The 23,521-nt window shown below is 38.0% G+C and overlaps 2 protein-coding genes across 2 annotated transcripts; both read left to right on the top strand.

The window, feature by feature from the left end:
- Positions 1 to 2,237: 2,237 nt before the first annotated feature.
- Positions 2,238 to 7,193, top strand: LOC113288551 (peptidyl-prolyl cis-trans isomerase CYP65-like). Its single transcript, XM_026537629.1, has 12 exons — positions 2,238 to 2,511; positions 2,716 to 2,855; positions 2,965 to 3,027; positions 3,137 to 3,240; positions 4,097 to 4,188; positions 4,301 to 4,390; positions 4,480 to 4,555; positions 4,657 to 5,030; positions 5,262 to 5,518; positions 5,618 to 5,906; positions 6,479 to 6,589; positions 6,691 to 7,193. The coding sequence occupies exons 2-12, from the start codon at positions 2,728 to 2,730 to the stop codon at positions 6,907 to 6,909; spliced, it is 1,803 nt and encodes a 600-aa protein (XP_026393414.1). The 5' UTR covers positions 2,238 to 2,511; positions 2,716 to 2,727; the 3' UTR covers positions 6,910 to 7,193.
- A 2,667-nt stretch (positions 7,194 to 9,860) lies between these two features.
- On the top strand, positions 9,861 to 12,029 carry LOC113288550 (protein SHORT-ROOT-like). Its single transcript, XM_026537628.1, has one exon. It carries the CDS (start codon positions 10,136 to 10,138, stop codon positions 11,672 to 11,674), a length of 1,539 nt encoding a protein of 512 aa, XP_026393413.1. The 5' UTR covers positions 9,861 to 10,135; the 3' UTR covers positions 11,675 to 12,029.
- The last annotated feature ends 11,492 nt before the right edge of the window (positions 12,030 to 23,521 follow it).

Raw genomic sequence — 23,521 nt, 5'->3', positions numbered from 1 at the left:
TACGGGTTTCAATGGGTTGTTTATACTGGAGAGAGCGGAGTATACTGTTGTATTCTATCAGTCCACCAATTATCGGTATGTACAGATCTGGATGCTATATACTCTTCTATGTATGGTTATGTAAAAAGGGGGTATGGATAAACAAAATTTGAAATAATTAGAAAATCTTTATGTTAACCAACTTATAACAGCCATAACTACCTGTAGGGGGTACCATTAGTGTTTTTAGGGGGTATATAAAGGAGCACCCTTGTTTTAAACTCACATTTCAATCATTGAAACACCCTTAAAAGACGGTAATGGCTGTCTCACACATACCATTAGCTTTTAAGTAATTTTCAAGTGATCGAATGATCAATACGAAAATTCCCAATTTAACATGAAATGACTGTCTCACACAAATCATATAAAATGTTCAAGGTAATTTTCACATGATCATCGTTTGACTTACTATTTAGTTTCCAACAGATAAATTGTTTCCAACTAAACTCTTCAGGAATATGATGAACATAGCTAAAGAAAAAATGCTTCCAACACATATTTCGATAATTAGATAAGCGAGATAAACTTAGCTTGAAATATCAAATGTGTATAATGTAAAAGTATATATATCCATACGACTTAGTCTCATTAGAAGATAAAATAGAATAGACTTCTAAGTGATAAATAAGTTTTAGTCTCCATATACCTTTTGTTTATGAAGTTCCTCCAAGCTCCTCAATAGATCTTTTTCTTCAATTGGTGAACACCGTGAAGTCTAAAGATCAACTACACTTCTATCCTAATCCGAGACATAACTATAAGTAGACTAGAAATCAAGTATATAGTTTTGATCAACTAAACTTGACAAACACGCTTGAGATAGCAACGCTTGCGAGTTCCACCGAGAAGTGCTCTAACATTACTCTTTTTTTTTTTAGTTCAAATTTTCTCTTACTGGATTTTCTAGGCGAGATTTTAATGAGGAATTTACTTGGACACAATGGTCATCTAGGAGAGGACAACACGAGAAAAACTAAAACTGAAGAACTATATTTGAAGTACTATATGTAAAGCGTTACATATGAAGTACTACTATTGGACCACACAACGAGGATCGTTATAGGGCCTTAGACCTATGTGTGTGCGACCCGATGGATGTAACCATGGTTACCTCTTAACCTATATATAGAGGCTCAAACATATGTAATATATATATAACATACATCTCTACAGTGGTCCATAGACTACATTTAAAATCATTCAAATGAGAGTTTATTTGGCAATAAGGAGGTTCGAACCCCTATCTCTGCAGTGGAAGGGAGCATGAGAACCATCAGACCACTTGGCTATTTCTAGTTCTCCTATATCTCAATATTACTATAACAAAAATATGATTTTTAACTTTTAATTTTTTTGTATTAATGAATATCACTGCCTCATATTTTACACGATATAAACTTGGACAAGAAAAACTTAAATAAAGACTTCAATAAGAATCTTGGACAATCTTTATCTTCCTAGTTATCTTCAACTGAGATAACCTCCATGCAGTACGCTCTTGAGCAGTTTTTTGGTTTTTGTAACTTCAAAACTTGAACTCTTCTTTGCCTTTTAGCGGCAAATTTTCATAGGTTAACTTATAAAACTTGCCCCTTTTTATTTTTAGCATATCTTTTTAAACTAGCAAATCTGATCAATAACGGCTTCAAGTTTGGCTTCAGGAAAAACTAGAGACGTAATCAGAGACATTTCAATTGAGAAATTTAAAGAACTATATTAATAATAATAACTAGAAGAGATTTTAGCATAGAGAAATTTAAGAAAAACGTGAATTTTTGGTGTGAATTAAGTGTTCGAATTGAGTGTAGTTCACAGAGATAAAAATATATCCGCTTTTTGACTATTGTAAAACTAGTCACTGACGTCTGGTATTTGACTGCTCGCGGCTCATTCCCAACCGCCCTCGATGCATGTCTAGCCGTTGACATCTTAAGTCCCACCGCGCGGCCTTATCATAGTTGAAAATCAGTTTTTGTCCGTCCACGTTGGTGGACACATGTATATATTTTTTGATCAGTTAAAAATCGAATCCCTAACTTATAACTCTGTAGGTTGTACATTCTCATAAGTATTGCCCTTAACTGTGGTGAAAGTTTTGGCACTACTAATGTCACCGCCTGAAGGTTGCCAAATATGCGGTGCTTTTATAAGTTGTTACCGAGACGCTGCCTTAACCCTTGGATGCGTTAACTTACCATCATCAAACGCGACTTTGGCTCCATATCTCCCAATTCAGTTCTAGGTATTTGATTTCGTGACTTCAATTTAGATTGGCTCCTATTCCCGGCAGCTTTCCTCCTCTTTCGTTGCTGCTCCGAAACCTCTCTTCTCCGAGACTCTTCCACTCTTCTTTCGTTCTCCTCGGTCATCTTATCCAGCTCTTCTCTTTCTCCTAGCTTCCTTTTCTTTTTCAAGTCCAGCAGCAACCTTCTCAATTAGTTTCAGAGTTCAAGCTCTCCTCAACGCCTTGTAAGTTCTTAATGGGGTTTATTTCATAGTTGTAATTGGTTTCCCAGTTTAGTTTGATTTCCTTTTTCTATTATAATGCTTTTAGGAAATATTGTATAAGATAACCTAGTATTGTAGAGTTCGATATCCAACATCATTATTTGAATCTATTGATTTCACACTAGTTTGCATTGTCAATTGTATCTTTGATCAAACTTATATTAGATCCTATCAAAGATGGGGAAGAAACAACATAGTAAGGATCGTATGTTCATTACAAAGACAGAATGGGCAACTGAATGGGGTGGTGCTAAATCTAAGGAACTTACTACTCCATTCAAGCGTCTTCCTTTCTATTGTTGTGCGTAAGTGCTCCTCTCTCATTAAACCCTAAGCTCTTACTTGATAATTTCCAATTTAGGTTTTTTTATTTGATATGTATTTGATTCTGTTTGGTGATCTTGATTGTATCAGGCTTACATTCACGCCGTTTGAGTTTGCAGTTTGTACAAGTGATGGCAGTGTTTTCAACTTAATGTATGTATTTCTCTCCTCAATTGGGTTTCAAACATGAATTTTTTGGTGAATATTTTTCTGTTTCCCCTCTTGATTTAAGTTCAATTTGTTTCGAATGTAATTTTTGTAGGCATATTATTCCTTACATTAAGAAACATGGAAAACATCCGGTTACTGGTGCTCGCCTTACCCAGGAAGATCTCATCCCACTTACTTTTCACAAGAATTCTGAAGGTTGGTTATTTTCCTGTGTTTTATGTTTTACTTCTGATCCTTTAAACTATACACTATGCATGATTAGAATATGAGTGTCACTTGTAACGTTGCATGGGCAATTTGTGAGTGTACTGTAATGCGCATCCATGGTTTTATTATACCTGCTTATTAGAAGATCATTACATGGTCAAGTTTGGAAAGTTGGATAGGCTGTGTGTATGGACTAATGTAATCTTTATATCTTACTGGTGTTATTCTATATAGTGTGATTTTTCAAAGATTTAGGCAGGCTTGTCCTTAGCTCCTTATTGGTAACATGTTAGCGAGAGCTGATTTCGTTTCAGACATTTTAGTGATTGGTTGCAAGCTTGCTGTTTAGTTGTATAATTTTAAGTTGATTTTGGATAACTTGAACGATGCAATCGGAAATGTGTACTTCAACTCTTCAAGCTTGTTGCTATATATTTTAGGTTAATTGTGATTGTAGTTACTGTTGCTTCAATTTTTTTATTCCTATTGGGATGCTGTTTTATGGAAATTGTGCATATGACATGTTTACTCATGAATACAGCTGTACTTTAGGTTAAGCCTTTTGCAATGAACAAACAATTGATGATTGATGCGCAATGCATGAAAAAGATAGTTGTTAGTTTTGTTTCGGTGACTAGTTTAGGTAAAACATTGAGATCTTATATCTTCTTTGCACAGTGTTGGCTGCTACACCAGAGATACGACTGTCATCTCTATTAATTAGAGGCATAATCTTAGTAGTTTCCAGATCAACTTCTCCAGTGCTAATTAAATATTCTTTTCTGTTAATTTCTTTGGTTTCATCAATTTAGCCTCTGAAGTACTTTCATATTTGTTACAATAGGAGAATACCATTGCCCAGTTTTGAATAAAGTCTTTACCGAGTTTACACACATAGTTGCTGTGAAGACCACCGGGAACGTGTTCTGTTATGAGGTATGTCACTTGTTCAGTTCTGTTACTATCATTTTGTCACCTTTTCTTATTAGGAAAGATATATTTCCTGCTGCTTTACTTCCTTAACGCCACACTTTCATGTCTTATGAAGGCCATTAAAGAACTGAATATAAAAACTAAAAACTGGAAGGAGCTTCTCACAGATGAACCATTTACTAGGAATGACTTGATTACAATTCAGGTATGCACTAGGATTTTGGAGATGCTTTCTTACTTGGGCTGATAATTGCAAATAAAATTTGAATGTTTTTCTTAAATTCGTTTTTGCAGAACCCAAATGCACTAGACAGCAAGGTCCTTGTGGAATTTGATCACGTAAAGAACAATCTGAAACTCGACGATGAAGGTGAGTGATAATATTACTATTTTATTACCTTTGTTGGTGTCCAAATCATTTCATCTTGTTTGTATCCGGCCAAACTATTTTGTGTTGTTTGTTCTTATCAGAATTGAGGAAAATGAGTGAAGATCCTACGTATAACATAAATGCCTCAGGAGATATTAAGCAAATGTTGAAGGAACTTGGAACCGAGAAGGGCAGGGAAGCTGCATTGCTTGGAGGAGGTGGTAGCAAAGCACAGAATGAAAGAGCTGCAGTTCTCGCTGATATCTTGTTAGCAAGGTCTCGCATCAAAGAGAAGGAAGGTTCTAAATCAAGCACTAATGGAGATGGAACCCCGGCTTACAGTATCGTTGATGCCGCATCTGCTTCTGTTCATGGAAGAAGTGCAGCAGCAGCCAGAGCTACATCAGATGATAAGACTGCTGCGCGAATAGCTATGCACAAGGCTGGTGAGCGAGCCCCTGTTAATGCGAAAATGGTTAGTGCTCTATACTGGAGATAGTTCAAACTTAGCTGCATTATTTAGCCTCTGTGTCTGAGATTCTGCTAGCCAGAAAAAGCCTATTGAATCCAGAAGTTTCCTACAGAATCTGCCCATGTGGGGTATCTCAGGGATTTTTGTGGATGACACTTAAAAGTCATATTTTATGATAAACTTGAAGCTAAATTCCTTAGTCTTAAGATTCTCACTTTTGAAGGTATTTTTCAGGTAAAAAGTCGCTACACTACAGGTGCTGCTTCACGATCTTTCACATCGACCTCTTACGATCCTGTTACCACAAATGAATTTGAATACATAAAAGTTGAGAAGAATCCTAAAAAGAAAGGCTATGTTCAACTTCATACAACACATGGGGACTTGAACATCGAGTTGCACTGTGATATAGCTCCCAGGGCGTGTGAGAACTTCGTAACGCTCTGCGAACGTGGCTACTATGATGGAACAATTTTCCATCGGAGCATAAGGTATAGGATAAACCCTCCTCATTTGCTCATTAGCTTTCTGGTAGTATTTTTTTTATCCCTCTACTATTCTTGAAGTCATAACGTTGTTACTGTTTGCAGGAATTTTATGATTCAAGGCGGTGACCCTACTGGGACCGGAAAAGGAGGTGAATCCATTTGGGGGAAACCTTTTGCTGATGAGGTTAACTCGAAATTGCTTCACTCAGGCAGGGGCGTTGTCAGCATGGCAAACAGCGGCCCTCATACTAATGGCTCCCAATTTTTTATACTGTACAAGTCAGCAAATCATCTAAACTATAAGCATACTGTTTTTGGTGAAGTTGTGGGTGGGTTGACTGCCCTTTCGATGATGGAGAAGGTTCCTGTTGATGACAGTGACAGACCTTTGGTAAGTCTACCCTTCTTCTTTGAATAATTTTAGTCTACAACTCACTAAATGTAAATCGTTTATTGCTGAGATTTAAAACGATCTTCTGGAATGCATTATAACAAGCATTTGAGGAAGAATTTGTTTTCGGTGAACAATATTCCCATTGTAATAGAAGATCCAGGAAAATGGTTGTCTTGACTCTGTCACATGATTCTTGATATAAAGTCAACGCAGAACTGTAATCCGTTTTTCTGATATCTAAACGGCTTTGTAACAGAAAAGTTCTTCTGTCTTAAGAGTCAACATTGTTTTTTACAGTCTTGAATGATGCTACTAATCTTTAGAAAAGAAATGTAACACACACTGAGCAGCAGTGTGTGTTACACGTCCCTTCTTTGCTGCCTATTTAAGCATTGCTGGTTTAATCGTATTCCTCACACTGTATTGAGTCTGCTGCGTCTATTTGCAATTTGCTTGATTTGTATTCTCATGAACTTTCAGCACTCCAATTTAAATTCCTTACCTGTCCATACCTTTTTATACTTTCTTTATTCTTGCTTTCTAACATTTGTGTCCAACACATTTTGCAGGAAGAAATAAAAATTAAAAGTGTTTCCATATTCGTCAATCCGTATCTAGAACCTGATGAGGAGGAAGAAGATAAAAACAAAGAAGACAAAGAAACTGTCGATGAAGACAATGTAAGCTTCATTTTCACCTTATTGTTAAGTATTTGAAGACATTATTATTCAATTTTTTTCAAGGATTGACAGGTTTGTGTTGGTTGTGTTTATTTATACAGGATAAGGTGGGGTCTTGGTATAGCAATCCAGGTACTGGATCAACAGAAACTGCAGCAGCTTCGGGTGGTGGCGGAGTGGGTAAGTATTTGAAAACTGCAAGGAGTAGTGCTGAAGCTGCTGCTGTTGTTACTGATATGGGCTTAGATGCAAATGTTAGCACCAAGAAAAGGAAAGTAGGTGTATCCAATGTCGAATTTAAGAACTTCTCATCCTGGTAAGAGTTCCTTCAACTGTCACCACTTTGTACACCACCAGGCGCCAGCAATGAAGTTTGCTTGAGAGGGAGAGTTGGAAGTATCTGTTTCCTCTCTTGTGCCTTCTCATTTTACATCTTATTGTATGTGTAATGCTATCTGTAAATACGCCCGACATTTTGGAGAGGTTAGATTTCTAGTTCGCAGGAGTATTAAATTGTTATTTTTGATGAGAAAAGGCAAAGTTAGAGTCACAAAAAATGGGAACAATAATCAATTTCTGCAGATAATAGCATCCCATACTTGATACATAGTCTGTCCAAAATTTCACCCTACTAACCGTCTGTGCAGAGTCCGGATTTTTATGCTATTAATCAACACTAGTAGTTATCACCCCAGGCTATATTGCAAGTGGTGGAAGAATTTGGTTCATGGCCATAAGGATCTAGTAATCTAAGTGTTCTTTTATTCCCTTAATTGGTACTGCTACTGTACTTAATCTTGTGGAAATGGACATCCCATATATAGACTGTCCAATGGCCAGTAAAGAAGATTAATGCCAAACACATCGGTCAAGTGTGTGTCAATTACCGTGGAAATGTCACGTCCACTCGGAGTCGCAATCAGATTTTGAGTCAACTAAAATTTAAGTTCACCCATGGGAAAACAATGCTTTTGGCATCAACCGGCAGTATAGTCCATTTTTTTTTAAAAAGGCGTCAATAAGCAAAAACCACCAAGTGAGCCGAGGGGACCTCAAAAGCACCAACGAACATGTCTTCAGAGACAAAAAAAAAAAAAAAAAAAAAAAAGAAAAAAAAAAGAAAGAAAAAGAGCAGAACAAAATTTAGAAAAAAAAGAAGAAGATATGCTCTAAACGGGAAACGAATGATTCCATCAGCATGACACTGGCATCGAAGGTTTTCAATATACCATGATGATGATACAATTCTCCGCCTTCTCCTGGCTAACTAGAGTTGATGTAGTTAGAATCGTCGAACTGCTCATCACTTGGCCCGTTAGCTCAGTTGATTAGAGCGTCGTGGTAATTACGCCAAGGTCGCAGGTTCGACACCTGCATGGGCCACTTTAACCTGTTTTATTTTTATTTATTTTTTTCATTTCTGATTTGGAACTATTGTTGTAATTTGGATCTATATTTTTGATAAGCCTTTTTGATATAGCGTCACAAAATGGTAATTAAAAACACCTAAGCTAAACTGCTTTGGTTGCAATGTCAGCTTCAAAATTGGGGTAAAGTAGAAGTTTGAATTGTTTTTGATGAAAGGCAATGACATTTCATCTAATTGACCAACTAAATTAGTCATTCAAACACTTGGAAAAGTTCCTTAATTAACAAGCCATTGTATGTGGTTATCTACTTATCTATCTGAAAACACCAATTAAAGCATTAAAAAGAAAATGATTAAACCTATATTTTTAGTGGTTCACATCTTAGATTAAAGATAATTATTCTTAGGTTTAGGTGATGAAAATTAGTTAAACAATAATCAGTCCAAGAGAAGACAAACTAGCCGTCCTCTCATTGTTCTTGGATGAGACAAATGCACATTGATGTAGTTATTAGGGGTTTTCTTGGATATTTGGCCAAGGAAAGGACCTCCTCTCCTTTGACAATGATGACATTCAAGGAACAAAATTCAATACCATATTCTTGGAGAAGGGACAAATAATCCAAGCATGGAATTTTCCATAATCATTGAATCAATGGATACCCCAAGAATCAAGAAAATAAACAAAAACAAAAACTATCTTATTGCCCAAAACAACGCCTAGTTGATGAGAAATGATTCAAAATGAAACATGCCACCCCACTTGCTTGTTTTTCACCTTGCATGCACCACCACCCTACCTAAGAAATGGGTCTACTACCCCTTATCATCAAAATGGCTCAAGTTCCATGAGAAGTAGAAGTTTGGTTTTAGTAGAGATTGGAAAGAAGATAAACCTAAGAGGCAATTTTGAGGTAACTAAGAAGAAATGATGCACCTAGTTAGAGGAGTATATGTATAGTTAGTGTAGGATGGGTGTATTTTTAGGAGTTAGAAAAAAGTTGAAGGCCTGCTGCCTCCTCTGGCTGAATACTGAATGAGAAAGAAAGCATGTTCCTTCCTTGGATTTGGAGACTTAGTACAATAATGTTGTTCTTGTTATCATCATGGTATTAGTAAATTCTTTAGTGAAAGAAAGTGAAAACTTAGAAACATGATGATTACTTATATGTTCATGTAAAAAAAGATAAAGTGAAATTTTATTACAGAGTTTGAATAGTGATTAGGAGGCAAAACATGAATGGGTTAGGATTAGGAAATAGGCGGTGGATTTGATGATGGATGATGCACGCCAACACCTCCTTTTCTGACGTCCCTCTCTCCCCTCTCCCAAACCCCAATTGGCACGCCTGCTCCCTCCCACTCAAAAAGCTAACCCACTCAAACCTCTCGACCTTATTTTCTTTATACTAGTATATTTTTTTCTTCCTAGCCTTTTGCCAATCTGACTCGACCCAACTCTTTGTACTATAATATTTTTGATAAGTTCGAATTGCCCTTACAACATTTTTGCACTAAAAATCAAAAATCTAGTTCTGCCAATTTTTATTAAGAAAAATGAAGTGAAATGATGTAATCTGCAGGGATAGAATTTGGAGTCAGATTTTGAGAGTCGACTCAGCCAAAAAAACAAGAAGCAGACAAACCCAACACACCCTATAGTCTACTGTGTCAGATTGAAGAATTCCATTTAGTGATGAGACCTTCTCTTTTGCCACCTCTATCTCTCTATACATGCACTACAACATCAGTCGATCCTTGTACTCAAAAAAACGAATAAAAACACAAAAGAAAACCCACTCATTTCTCATCGATTACACCAAAAGCAAGGCACCAGAGATTCCCTCCTCCACCCTCCACCACCTATCTCATCACTCACTGTAAAAAAAAAGAAAAAGAAAAAACAACTAAAATCCAATCCCAAGATCCTCTTCTTACAATCCCTCTTTTATACTTCTCCACTGTTTGTTACCCTCATTACAAAAATTCTACCACTCAGACACAAAAAAATTCTACTTCTACTCATTAAACCAAAACCAATACCTTAAAAAAGAAAAAAAGAAAAAAAGAAAAGAAAAGAAAAGTGGGTTGTTTTTATACAACAACCACACAACAAAGTCATTACAGCATCGCATCTAGTAATATTTTTGATGGTCATTGTGGTACTGGTGGGTTAAATGGATACTTTGTTTAGGTTAGTTAGTCTTCAACAATCTGACCAATCCATCAATACTACTACCACTGCTTCAACCAGAACTACTTCTACTACTTCTAGATCTTCTAATTCCAGACAAAGCTTTAACAACAACAACAATACTCACTGTTACCAAAACTATACTAGTATTCAAGAAGAAGAATGCAGCAACTTTTTCATGGACGAAGACAATTTCTCTTCTTCTTCTTCTGCTAAACAACATCTCTACCCTTCACCTTCTTCTGCTTACCACCCTCATCAGCAACAGCAACATACTCCAACAAGCACCACTTCATCTCATGAGAATCAGTTCATCAACTACCAAAACCAGCAACCAATTCTGCAAGATCTTTCTCTCGACTTATCATCTAGTAAATGGTCATGTAATTTGCTCGTCGAAGCTGCACGTGCTATTGCCGATAGGAACAAGGAACGTGTACAGCAACTTATGTGGATGCTTAATGAACTTAGTTCGCCATATGGAGATACTGATCAGAAGCTAGCTTCTTACTTTCTTCAAGCTTTGTTCTGTCGTATGACTGATTCTGGAGAACGCTGTTATCGTACGTTAAGATCTGCATCGGAGAAGACATGTTCGTTTGAATCGACAAGAAAGGTGGTGCTCAAGTTTCAAGAAGTTAGTCCATGGACTACTTTTGGTCATGTAGCTTCAAATGGTGCGATTATGGAAGCTTTTGAAGGTGAAGCTAAATTACATATAATTGATATTAGTAATACTTATTGTACTCAATGGCCTACTTTGCTAGAAGCATTAGCTACACGTACTGATGATACACCGCATCTCCGTTTAACCACGATCATTTCTAGCGCTGTGGGTACTGCAGCGGTTCAAAGAGTCATGAAAGAAATCGGCACACGGATGGAAAAGTTTGCTAGACTTATGGGAGTGCCATTTAAGTTCAATGTAATCCATCATTCCGGTGATCTATCAGAGTTGAGTTTCATTCCGGAATTAGACTTGAAAGATGATGAAGCATTAGCCATTAACTGCAACGGCACTTTACATACCATCGGAGACGTTGGTAATCAGCGTAACACTGTTTTATCGGCTTTCCGCACGTTAAATCCAAAAATTATTACCGTGGTTGAAGAAGAAGCTGATTTGGATATCGGTGTCGATGGTTTTGAGTTCGTTAAAGGGTTCCAGGAAAGTTTGAGATACTTTAGGGTTTATTTTGAAGCATTAGATGAAAGTTTTACTAAAACAAGTAATGAAAGGTTGATGTTAGAAAGAGTAGCTGGAAGAGCATTAGTTGATCTGTTGGCATGTCCAATTGGTGCATCAAGTGAGAGGAGAGAATCAGCTGCGCGTTGGTCTCATAGGTTACGCGCAACTGGGTTTAATTCACTTGGTTATAGTGATGACGTTTCAGATGATGTCAAGGCACTTTTGAGAAGGTACAAAGAAGGATGGTCTATGACTCAAAATTCTGATCATGCTGGAATTTTCTTGGCTTGGAAAGATCAGCCTGTTGTATGGGCTTCTGCTTGGAAGCCTTAGATGATCGCATTGACACTTGTTTTGAGGGTTTTAATTCCACAGGAGAAGATTTAGAGTTTCTCTCGGTGGCCACTCTTGTCATGGAATGGAGTTTTTATTTAAGGTAATTCAATCACAAACAAAAAAATCATAGGGTTTTAGAGAGAGTTTTGGTGATTGTAGAACAAAATTTCACACTTTGATTATCTCTATATTTTTTTTTTTTTGGTGTTCATTTTTTTTTTTTTTTTTGCTCTCTTTGTTTTGGATTTCTTGAGTCTAAGTAGTAGTCCCAGAAAAATCTGTCAAGTGAATTTTGGTACTGTGAAGCTATTTATTTCAAGGTTATTATATAATCAGTGCATGTTTATTCAAAGGGAATGATATCACTTTCTAGAATACAATCCCATTTTTATTTTTGTTCGACGCCTGCTCGAACTTAAGTTAAGACATGATTATTTGGTTAATACAATTAGCAACTTTATATTTGAATCATCATTGATAATAATATTACTAATGGAGTAGGTGTTATGTATGTATTGAAGTGATATCACGCCTGGATATTATATATATAACTACTACATTCAAACCAAAATAAATAGGTAAATTAGAGAAGAAAAAAGTTGATAATGAAAAAGCAATAACAAAAAAAAAGCGTGTCATTATCCAGAGAGGAACAATGGAATCTTAGGATGGCCATGAGCAGTGCACCAAGCCAAAGATTTTGGGTTTTCTTTTTTCTTCTTTTATGCTGAGAAACTAAGGCTTGGTCTAGTGATATTTAGAAGTGGCCTGCATGTTGTCTTTTCAAGTGTGGGTCGAGTACTTTTCTTTTTCCTTTGCTCTGATATGCAAAAGACAATGCAAACTAAGGGTTGCTTTCTATCCTTCTCATTCTGAAACAAAGTGGAAATACGAATATGTATTGATATATACATCATAAGGGCCACCATTATCAATTCTCTACCACCACCATGCACCACCACCACAACCGGTAGTGAATCACAAGATTCACAAGTCACCTAGCAATATCTCATGGCCATGGTCATTTTTCTCTTCTTCTTTTTTTCCATACGGAAAATTTTAGCCATGCATGGTCATGGTCTTGAGAGGGAAAAATAAAGGGACTTTATATTGAGTTCTCACATGGGCACACATATAGATATATAGACGTATAAAGATGATCAGAGAGAGAGCTGGATAGTGGGAACTTCTTTTTAGAGGGGTTTTGTTTTTGTTTTTGGTTACATCTTTTGATTAGATTTACATCCAACACCTCTATCTCTAGTCTCTTCTCTATTAAAGTTTCTTTCTTTCTCTTTTCTATTCCCCCATCTCTATCATTTCCCTTCTTTGTTTTCTTTTATATTACTCATGATGTTTTAGGTTGTTCTCTGGAAAGCACTTGCATACTCGTTATTCACTTTTGCTTGTGTTCTTGACTATGACTTTTTATTAGTGAGTTAGAGCAACCACATTCATGAGATGGACCAAATACCAAAAGCCAGATTAAAAACCAAAAAAATTTGGTTTTCCGTGTGTTCAAGCCCAGTGGGAGAATACCAAATTTTGGTGAAGCGGAACTTATATCCACGCTTGATGCGGGACGCAACTTATATCCACGTTTCTTGATGGAGCGTGTTCATAATATGCGTCTGAATGAAACGGAGGTATAATGCGCGCTTGAATGGGACGTAGGTATTATTCACGCCGTGCACGGGACGTAGATGGTAATTGCGTTTGCTGGGACGGAGTTACAAATGGCGTCTCATTCAAACGCAGATAGAAACTGCGTCTGTGTCGTGAAACCAATTCGTCTAACATCTTTCTTCGTCTCTTCTTTTTCCAACACCGACGATTGCAGTAGCTTAATATCAGCCAACCCATCATTCTTTCCAAAAGTTCTCAAACTCGAGCATAACACGAGCAATGCCATATCAGTCACAGCACCATCGGCCAACAACCCCTGACGCCACTGTTCCATTTCTCCATCTTCCGACAATAGCACAGCTCGAGCAACCAGTTAACACTCTGCATCTCGTTCTGTTGCCGTGAACTTTATCTCTCATTCAGTTGTACGAATCAACGGCCAGTACCATACTCGAGCAAATTTGAGGATCCATTCTTCCTTTGTATGCAGCCATCAACCGATTGGAACAATGGAAGCAACATCAGCATCTCCTGTATCCACTGTTGATGCTGTTAGGTCATCATTATCCCAAGTTTATTAAATCATTACTCATGCCTGAACTCCAAAAATCCATCTAGCTTTCAAAACCATCACCACTGCTGGTTTTTATTCCAACCATTGTGAACCCTTCTCAGATTTTTTTCCTTTGATAAGAACAACCAGCTTCAGTGAGAAATGTAACTTCATTTGTGTTTGATAGAAGCTAATGAAGAAACGCGGAGGGTAGATGGACAAGAGACGTACATTAAAACTACGCCTAGACACAGACGCTCACAATACATGCGCCCAACCCAGACGTTTTTTATAACTGCGCCTCATTCATACGCCCTTTATACATCCGTCCCATTTCAGGCGTAAGTATTAACATCGTCTGACGCGTTTGAAGGGGGCGGAGTTAATACATGCGCCTGACTCATACGGTGATTATATGCTCGCCTGATTGTATACGGTGATTAAACTTACGCCTGATATCATACGCTCCTAATACTTCCGTCCCACTATATCTTTTTTAGTCTGGGCCGACGACCACATTTGGTCTCAAACCCTAAATTTGACGACCAAATTTGGGTTTACTCCTCACCACTGCGATACTTTCTGGGACCAAATTTGGGTTTAGTACCCAAATTTGGTCGTGACTGTGGTTGCTCTTAGGAACCCTTCAACTTTATACTTAAATCAATGTGTTTCATTGGAATCATTTGTAAATTAAAGACTCCTAAGAGCACTATCCTAGTAATCAAGTATGTTTTTTTTGAGTACATTATTTACGGGGAAATCGTAATCAGTTTCGTGATGATGCCTGCATCTTCATTCCGTAAACTTCGAGTTACCGGACAAATTCTCGACTATATAGAAAATTTAAGATCATTGGGTAATCCAAGATGACAGTATGAATGTACTCCTTCCGTTTTAAAATAATAGGCAGGCCGTTTTAAAATAATAGGCAGGTTTCTGTGTAAATTTATACACAAACCTGCCTATTATTTTGAAATGGAGGTAGTATTGTTATAGAGTTCAGATTTTGGGTCGCATGACAATTTTTGGGCCACAATAACAATTTGTGGATCAACGGGTGTGAGATCTCCACGAGACAGATTTTGGATTACTAGCTTATTTTTGGATCATGGGATAAATTTTGGACACAAGATAATTTATTGCGGGCAAATACTTGCCACTAAGCAAATCTGGTCCCCTCTTTCTTCTTCCTTTTCTCCTCCCTTCTCAAAAAAAAAACCCAAGTGTTGTTTCATCTTTCTTGCTAGACCAAATCTGAGTAAGGATTTTTTTTTCTTTTCTAGTTTAGTTTTAGGTAATAGTTATCGAATAAGATGTATTTACATCATTTTTTGTGTCTTTCGACATGTTTCTTCCCCGTTTTGGGAGATTTTTCTTCGTCATGATGGGACGAGTTCTTCAATCTTTGATGACTAGTTCGTGGGTTGCTTCTCTCGATTTAAAATCATCAACGATTCAACACTCCTTCCTTTCAGGACCATCTCTTATCATAGAAGAATACAATCAAATCAAATGGTCGGAATTATTTCCGGATTATACCATCACCATTCCCTTCTACATAATCAAAAATTGGGTATTTCTGCGGTTTATCGCTCTTTCTCTTCGCGATATACTTGTAGTTGATATCCTTATTTGTATTAGGGTTTTGATTATCTTGATGTTTTTTGATGTTTTTGTTAATCTTGTAAGTGAACATGTAATCACTATTTTGATTTGAATGAATTGAAATTTGTTGATTGGCCAAGAAAAAAAAAACTGGTCCCATCACAATGCCAGATTTTTGACCACTTTAAAAGAGATACGTTGCACGGTGAACATTTGGTATTAGTGACAGTCTAAGTCATCATGAAGATTTCCGAGCAATAAATGAATTCTTCTCACGAGGAAAATTGGATCTCTATGTCAAATTTCGAATCACATGGTGTAGATTTTCGTCACGAGATAAATTTTGGACCACAAGGTAGATTTTACGCAGGTGGAAAATTTTGAGTTAACGTTTAGATTATGAATAAAGTAGTTTTTTTGGGTTACTGGATAAATTTAAAGTTGTATTGGCAAATTTAGGGACACTTAATTTCTGGTTCACAATGTAAATATTGAACTATATATGATCGTAGATGTAGATGGTGATTTTTTGACCAAGGGAAAAACAATCATTTTACAACCCAAGGGCAAATCGTAAGTTTGGTAGTCTAAGGCAAAATCGTAACTCTGCCAAAATGTCCAACCTATTCGAGGTACTCAGGCCCTGGAATGCGGTTAGCAATTAGTCCATGCAGAGGAGTGTGTGAACTTAAACAGTATGAAGGCCAAGAAAGGATGACGAAGTTCAACTCCTGAAAAAGGAGAAGCTAACTCAAAGCTGAGAATCCTGGTTAGACCCTAAGAGATTTCATTGCTGGGAGGCCTTAATCCTCCATTGCTTCAAGACGGAGAGTTTTTATTGCTTTAAGGTGGAGAATCTCCATTGCTTCAAGGTAGAGAACCTTCATCACTCTGAGGAGAGGAACCTTCGTCTCTCGAAGGTGAAGAGTTTTAATTGGTCGAGTGAGAAATGCCCCGTCGCTCCAAAGTGAAAATCCGTCATCAACCAAGGTAAAGGATCAATCTCTCACATGACCAGCCATGGTCAACCTTAAAGACTCCCCAATATTATCCCGAGTCTTTATCTCCTATAGACTATCAGAGACTCCTCAGGGATATTTTGGATCTTTGATAGAACAACAAGACTCCTTAGCGTTCCCACAGGTCTTGGGTTGAGCATGAGACTCTCCTTAGCGTTGCCACGGGTCTCTCGACGAACCCGCGAACTCCTTAGCGTTACCCCGGGTTCGAGGGAGGTTTGGTACTCTACACCACGGGTACTAGGCCTTGCAACATTGCCTCGTTAGGCCCGACACCTTTCCTCCGCTGCGCATGGATGACTCTTATATAGGTATACGGTTGACCGCCTCAGCTGAAGTCAAACGACTCTCCCGGCTACGGCCAAATGGCTCGCCCCTATCCAGGGTCAAACAGCTCGACATCTCGCCCCAACTGACGTCAAACGGCTTGCCTCAACATTCACTATTAGGTAACGATAGGACTCAGCCAAGTTTGTGCTCTCCACATGACACACACGGATACAACAAGTCTCCTGGATCTCGTTACATGACTCCAAAAGGCCTTCACGTGCAAAACACATCCAAAGTTGTGACAACTCGTAAGAGTGCTAACACATCACATACAAAGCCCTGTCACGTCACAAATGCGAGGGATAAATTTAGGATTTTGGTCTGGCGGTCGACGACAATGTGTGGGTATCAGTCTACCTACACAGAAATAGAATAGTCGGCCATGAGGAGCCAGATTAGGATAAACTAGACATGTTGTTCATCCTTATCTATTCCTGGGATTTAGGAGAAGGTGATGATCCCATTTCCTTATCCTTATCCTACTGACTAGAGATCGGGGTTTCAGAGCTATAAATAGACCTATGATTGGTCATTATGAACAAAACAACACAGAACGACAACAAGTTCTCTACAATCTCTCTCTTAGAGTCTCTTCATCTATAATTTTCCTCAACTGAAAATCTCTAATCTCATCTCTTTCGGTTTCCCTTAATAGACCAACCCTACCTTCCATCTATGACTCAGGTAGTCTTTAAACCGCCATCATTTTGGTTTAGGAAAGGATTGTTCGTCATCATCCTCCCGTCCTCACAATCGAACTAATCAGATTACCCGACTAATCTTCATATATTTTTCGACATATTCATTCTGGCGATCACGGTGGGACAGTTGATCACTCAGTCGTAGTTACAGGTAATTACATCATGGAGGAAGTTGATTCTTCAACCCCTAATCATAACACAAACGTACTCAGAAACCCACATCTAGACTTCACATCAAAGGAAGGATTTCTCGTCGACTTACATAATACTTCCAGAACACTAAGAAGAAGTCCATGAAACATCACTCAAGATGAAAGGAGGTTCTACGTCTATAAAAGACACATTCAAGGAGGTGATACCCTACATATATCTCTCACATCAGAAGAACTACCATCCGTAATGATCACGCTTGTTTGATGACAAGGCTCATCCTAATCTCGCCCCTATGGTGAAAACATCCTAGTGGTACCCATGCCTTGAAAATCCACTATTAAATCTCGAAACATTAGCCAAGAACCAAGGAAGGCTCCGAGACACTCAACAGGATCCTACGAGATCTTATATCAGCATCCTGACTCATCTCATGACCTTGATGAACCTTTTCACCATGCTGAACCTCTTGAGAATATCTAGACGTAAGTCATCGCGACCTCGCTAGAGAAGACGTAAGGTCTTCACATGACTCGAGAAGGCCTCCACGTGCAAAACACATGTAAAGTTGTGTCAACTTTTAAGAATTCTAACACGTACACGACACATCACATACAAAGTCCGCTCAAGTCACAAATGAAGGGATACACTAAGGATTTTTGTCTGGAGGTCTACGTCAACGTGTGAGTATCAACCTACCTACACAGAAAGAAAATAGTTGGTCACGAGGAGTCGTATTAGGATATAAACTAGACAGGTTATTTATCCTTATCTATTCCTAGGATTTAGGAGAAGGTGATGATCCTCTCTCCTTATTATTATCCCACCGACTAGATATTAGGGTTTTGTAGAGCTATAAATAGACCTACGAATGGCCATTCTGAACAAAACAACACAGAACTGCAACAAGTTCTCTGCAACTCTCTCTCTTAGAGTGTCTTCTTCTGTAACTCTCCGCAACTAAGAAACTCTAACCTCATCTCTTTTGGCTTCCCTCCCTAGACCAACCCTACCTTTCATCTGCGACCAAAACATTCTTTGAACAACCATCATCTTGGTTTAAGGGAGAACTGTTCGTCGTCGGCCTTCTATTCTCACAGTTGAAAAAAATCAGATTACCTGATTAACCCTCGTATATTTTTCGACATATACAGCTGGGAGATATATATTTTGAGTTTAATCTTTGGGTCATGGGATAGTTTTGGTGCACAATAGCTTATTTCGGGTCAAACATCATATTTTTGTTTACTTTATAGAGTTTAATCAAAGAAGACAAGGAAAAATATTTTTTTTGCAATGACGCAAATTTAGGCGTCATGAAGCAGACACTTGTATATTTTGGATAAACACATACTAAAAATTATTCTGACAACGAGGTGAATGTTGGGTAACCTCATATGTTGAGTTACATGAAAATTCTGAATCACATGCTAAAATTTGGGGCGCGTTAAATTTTAAGTAGAGAATGAGGTTACAATTCAACCTTCTAGGTCACGAGATGAATTTTGCTTTGTGGTTATAAACTTTGGATTCTCCACGGAATCAGGTTACATAAATTATGTGCTATCACATTTTATATTAATATTCTTTACTTTTTTTTATTTTAACAAACGAAGTAGTGTTTTGGGTTTTTAAACAACTTTTAGATTCCGAGTATTTTCCTTGGCAAGATGGTGGTAGATTTATGACTGAGGAATAAAATTTTATCTAGTCATAAGATATATTCTGGATCACAATGACAGATTTTAAATCACTACATATACATTGCGTCTCGGGGCGATTTTTGGGAGGCAAGACTGTTTTGGTACACTAAAGTACTGGAAAAATTTCAGGTGGCTGAGAAATGTTTAAGTCATTGGAGTAGGTTTCAGTGAAGGGTTGGTCATGGTATTTTCCTTACAATGCAATGTCAACTTGTAGGTATAATGGTGATTATGGGTCTCAAAGTAAATTTCAGTCAATATCACTATATCACTATAATAGGTGTAGAATCATTAGGTGATGATAATAATTGATTTTGAAACTCGTCAATACTAATTCCTTTTATCCACACCAATTCTTTGTCAATCACAACAAAAATAAAAATACTAATTTCTGAGTGCAGAGTGTAGGTTTTCAACCAATTGCCAAGCTTACAACCACAAGAAAAACTTGGGTTACTTAATGAGTTAACGGACGCTTTGAAGAAAAACTTTTTTTCTCCATTTGTGGCTGATTATAGGTCATGAGTCATATTGATTCATGTTAAATTTTAAACATGATGACATATTTTGGGTTGTGATGCATATTTTCAAATAGGAAACTGTTTTATTCTCAATAGTGACATATATTTTGGTATATGTACATGTTATCGGGTCAAAAGCAATGTAGTCAATTTAGGCCGAGATGGACGAGATCTGGTAGAGATTACCGGTTTCGACACTCAAGCAGACGATATGCACTATATCAGCGATACGATGTTTGATAACCAGAAATCTCGGCCAAGATGACCCGAGACGAAATGATCGAGATGGTCGAGATGAGGGTGATAATGGAAATTTACATAAAGTATGAGGGTAGTTTAGAAAATTGATGAGAGTGGTAATGAAAATTTTCCTAAAGTATGAGGATAATCAAGAAAATTTATCATAAGGAAATGTTTTGGGCCGTCTTAGAAGTTTCCCTAAGGGGACTTCCTGTGGAAGAGATGGGGATTACTGCGCAACATCTTTTGGATGCCATTAGTGGGTCCGCAGCTGCCATTTCGGAAGAGGTACTCGCAGCCATCACAGAGGTAGTTAATCTTTGGATTTCAGGCCTGTGTTCACCTGTTTTTGGGGAGTTCGTTGAGAGTGCACCACTTACACCATTGATTAAGTCGGGAGGTTGCTTGCGTCCCATTGTTGTGGGGACTATATGGAGAAGGCTCTTCTCCAAATGCGCTACAATGCATGTTGTCCAAGAAGTCAATGCTTATTTAGAAGATTATCAGTTTGGAGTGGGTGCCAAATGTGGTGGAGAGGCGATTTTACATGCTGTTAACCGCAGGATTGAGGAGAAAGGGGGATCGGACAATCTTTCCATGTTACTGGTATATTTATCGAATGCTTTTAACCTCATTGACCGGTCATCCATGCTTTCTGAGGTATGTAATTTGTACCCATCGATTCCTTAGGGGGTTGAATTCTGTTACACTTCTCCTGCTCGTTTATATTACATGGATCATGTTCTCGCCTCTTTCCAGAGTGTACAACAAGAGGATTGCATTTGAATATAGCCAAGACAGAACTGTTTTGGCCCTCTCCAGACCCTAGATATGAAGCTTTTGGGTGGGTTGGTAGCCTGCTTTGGTTTCAGGCGTTTTCCCTCCAAATATCAGTAGGACAACTAAGGGTGTGAAGATTTTTGATGCGCCGGTCAGCCTTGATGCTCAGTTCAATAAATATTTGGTTGTTAGTAGAATGTGCAAGACTGTGTCCCTCATTGATGCTGTAGAGAAATTAGAAGACCCTCAAGGTGAATTGCTTTTGTTTCGGAATTGCATCGGTGTTTCGAGACTTTATTTCTCCTTGAGAACAACTAAGCCTGATTTTTTACAAGAAGCCCAAGACTTATTTGACGCTCGTTTGTTTCAATTCCTTAGACATATCATTTCTGGTGATGGCCCTGGCTACGGACTCCTTCAGCAAAGGCTTTCTATATTGCCATTCAAACATGGAGGTATGAGTGTGTATACTATACAGGATACCAAACATTATTGTTTTCTTGCATCTTGTTTACAGACCCTAGAGCTGCAGTCCACGATTTTGAGGGGTGATAGAATCAGCAGTAGTGGCCCCCTCTCTTCAGCGAGATTTGGACTCCTTCAACTCACTGTGTGTCTCCGTTTCTCCTCTTTGCTCAAGTAATTTTTCCACCCATTCCATGAACTCCTTGGAAAATATTTACTTTGATGCTGTGAAGGAAAACATACCCACCAGTTATGCTATGTCGGAGTGTTATTATGTTTTATGACACTGCAACCAAACAAAACATTCCTGGGACTTTCTGATGGCGATTCCAATTATGGGGATTAATCAAAGTATTGGTGCTAGGCAATTCAGTGCAATTACCCGGTACAGATTTGGGATCCCTCTCTTCGAGGAGAATGGTGCTTGTCCCTTCTGCAAGAGAGATATGGATATTTTTGATGATCATGCCCTGCATTGTGAGAATGAAGTTGGGCTGAAATTTAGACATGATTTAGTGCGAGACACTATTGCAGAAATGTGTTACTGTGGGGGGTGTGCCGGCTAGGAAGGAGGTTGACTTGGGGATTCTTGCGAATAATGGCACTGCTTTCAGACCGGCCGACATACTTTTGCATAATTGGGATAATGGTCCTGATGTGTATTTGAATGTGACTGGTGTTTCTCCTTTTACCAGTGGTGGAGTTCGTACCTTTACCTCGGGTCTCGCCATTAAGAATGTTGTTACTCGTAAGAATGCTAAATATTTAGAGAAATGCACGTCTCATGGTTTTGGTTTTGAGACACTTGCTTTTACCACCTTAAGGGAATTTAGTGATGATTTCATAGACTTTCTGAAGCGCTTGCGCAATTATATGGCTAGCCATGATGCTAATGTTCAGATCGGAGAATTTCTTTTTCATAGGTTAGGTGTAGTTATTCAAAAAGGTGTTGGAGCACAGCTTGTTACTAGGCTTCCGACTAATTTCTTACCGGATGATAGTCTTTCTGAGTTGTAATTCATTCCTAACCCTCATTTATTTCCTCTTCTTCTCTGTATCAGATCAATCCCTAAATAGCCGTAACATGACCTTTCTCTCACTCTCAGATTGAACTTCAAACGAATCTTGAGTTTTCTATAATTTGAATGATACCAGATTATTTTTTAAAAAAAATGGTGTATTTTCTTATATCTTAACGGGTGCACTAAGTGAAAAACGTTTGATATGGAAATTACACGTATAACATTTGGAAGCAATGTAGTCAATATAGGCCGAGATGGCCGAGATCTCGTAGAGATTACCGGTTTCGGCACTTAAGCAAGACGGTATGTACTACATCAGCGATACGGTATTTGATGACCGGAAATCTCGGCCAAGATGACCCGAGACGAAATGATCGAGATGGTCGATATGAGGGTGATAATGAAAATTTACCTAAAATATGAGGGTAGTTTAGAAAATTGATGAGAGTGGTAATGAAAATTTGCCTAAAGTATGAGAATAATCAAGAAAACTTAGTATAAGGAAATGATTAAATTAAGCCCTAAAAATCGACCCTCATTTCCTTCCTTTTCTTCTCTGTATCAGATGGATGCATAAACAGCCGTAAGATGACCTTTCTCTCACTCTCAGATTGAACTTCGGACGGATCTTGAGTTTTCTATATTCTGAATGAATATTAGCTTCTTTTTAAAAAAAATTGGTGGTATTTTCTTAAATCTTAATAAGTGCACTGTGTGAAAAAAGTTTGATATAGAAACTGCACGCATAAAATTTGGAACATACATATAAAATCTGGAACCGAGGTTGCACCGCAAATTTCAATTATAATCTCCCCATACAAAGTTGTACCAGTATCTCGCTCCCAACCGCGATGGACGGAGATTTGAAATTGACTACATTGGTCGCAAGGTAGATTTTGAGTCACTGAGCAATTATGAATCACAAAGATAGGCAGCTTTTGAGTTACCGAGCAAATTATGAATCACTAGGATAGGCGAGGATAGATTTAGAGCCAGGATGCATCTTTTGGGTCACATGATATCAACATTTGGAGATGATACAACTTTGGTTCACTATATGGACACAGTTATCACTTTTCTTGGTTTCAGATTGCTTTCTTGCTCAGCTTTGCTTTCTTGCTAAAAG

The sequence above is a fragment of the Papaver somniferum genome, chromosome 6, assembly GCF_003573695.1.
Source record: "Papaver somniferum cultivar HN1 chromosome 6, ASM357369v1, whole genome shotgun sequence".
NCBI lineage: Eukaryota > Viridiplantae > Streptophyta > Magnoliopsida > Ranunculales > Papaveraceae > Papaver > Papaver somniferum.
The sequence above is the reverse complement of the archived record's forward strand: the minus strand, read 5'-3'. Positions and strand labels throughout refer to the sequence as shown.

Excerpts from the sequence above, each read along its gene's own strand:
- LOC113288551 (XM_026537629.1), top strand. The coding sequence starts at position 2,728 with ATGGGGAAGAAACAACATAGTAAGGATCGTATGTTCATTACAAAGACA. Across the intron at positions 3,241-4,096 it reads TTTTCACAAGAATTCTGAAG|GAGAATACCATTGCCCAGTT; the intron begins GTTGGTTATTTT and ends TTGTTACAATAG. Across the intron at positions 5,519-5,617 it reads ATTTTCCATCGGAGCATAAG|GAATTTTATGATTCAAGGCG; the intron begins GTATAGGATAAA and ends TACTGTTTGCAG.
- LOC113288550 (XM_026537628.1), top strand. The coding sequence starts at position 10,136 with ATGGATACTTTGTTTAGGTTAGTTAGTCTTCAACAATCTGACCAATCC.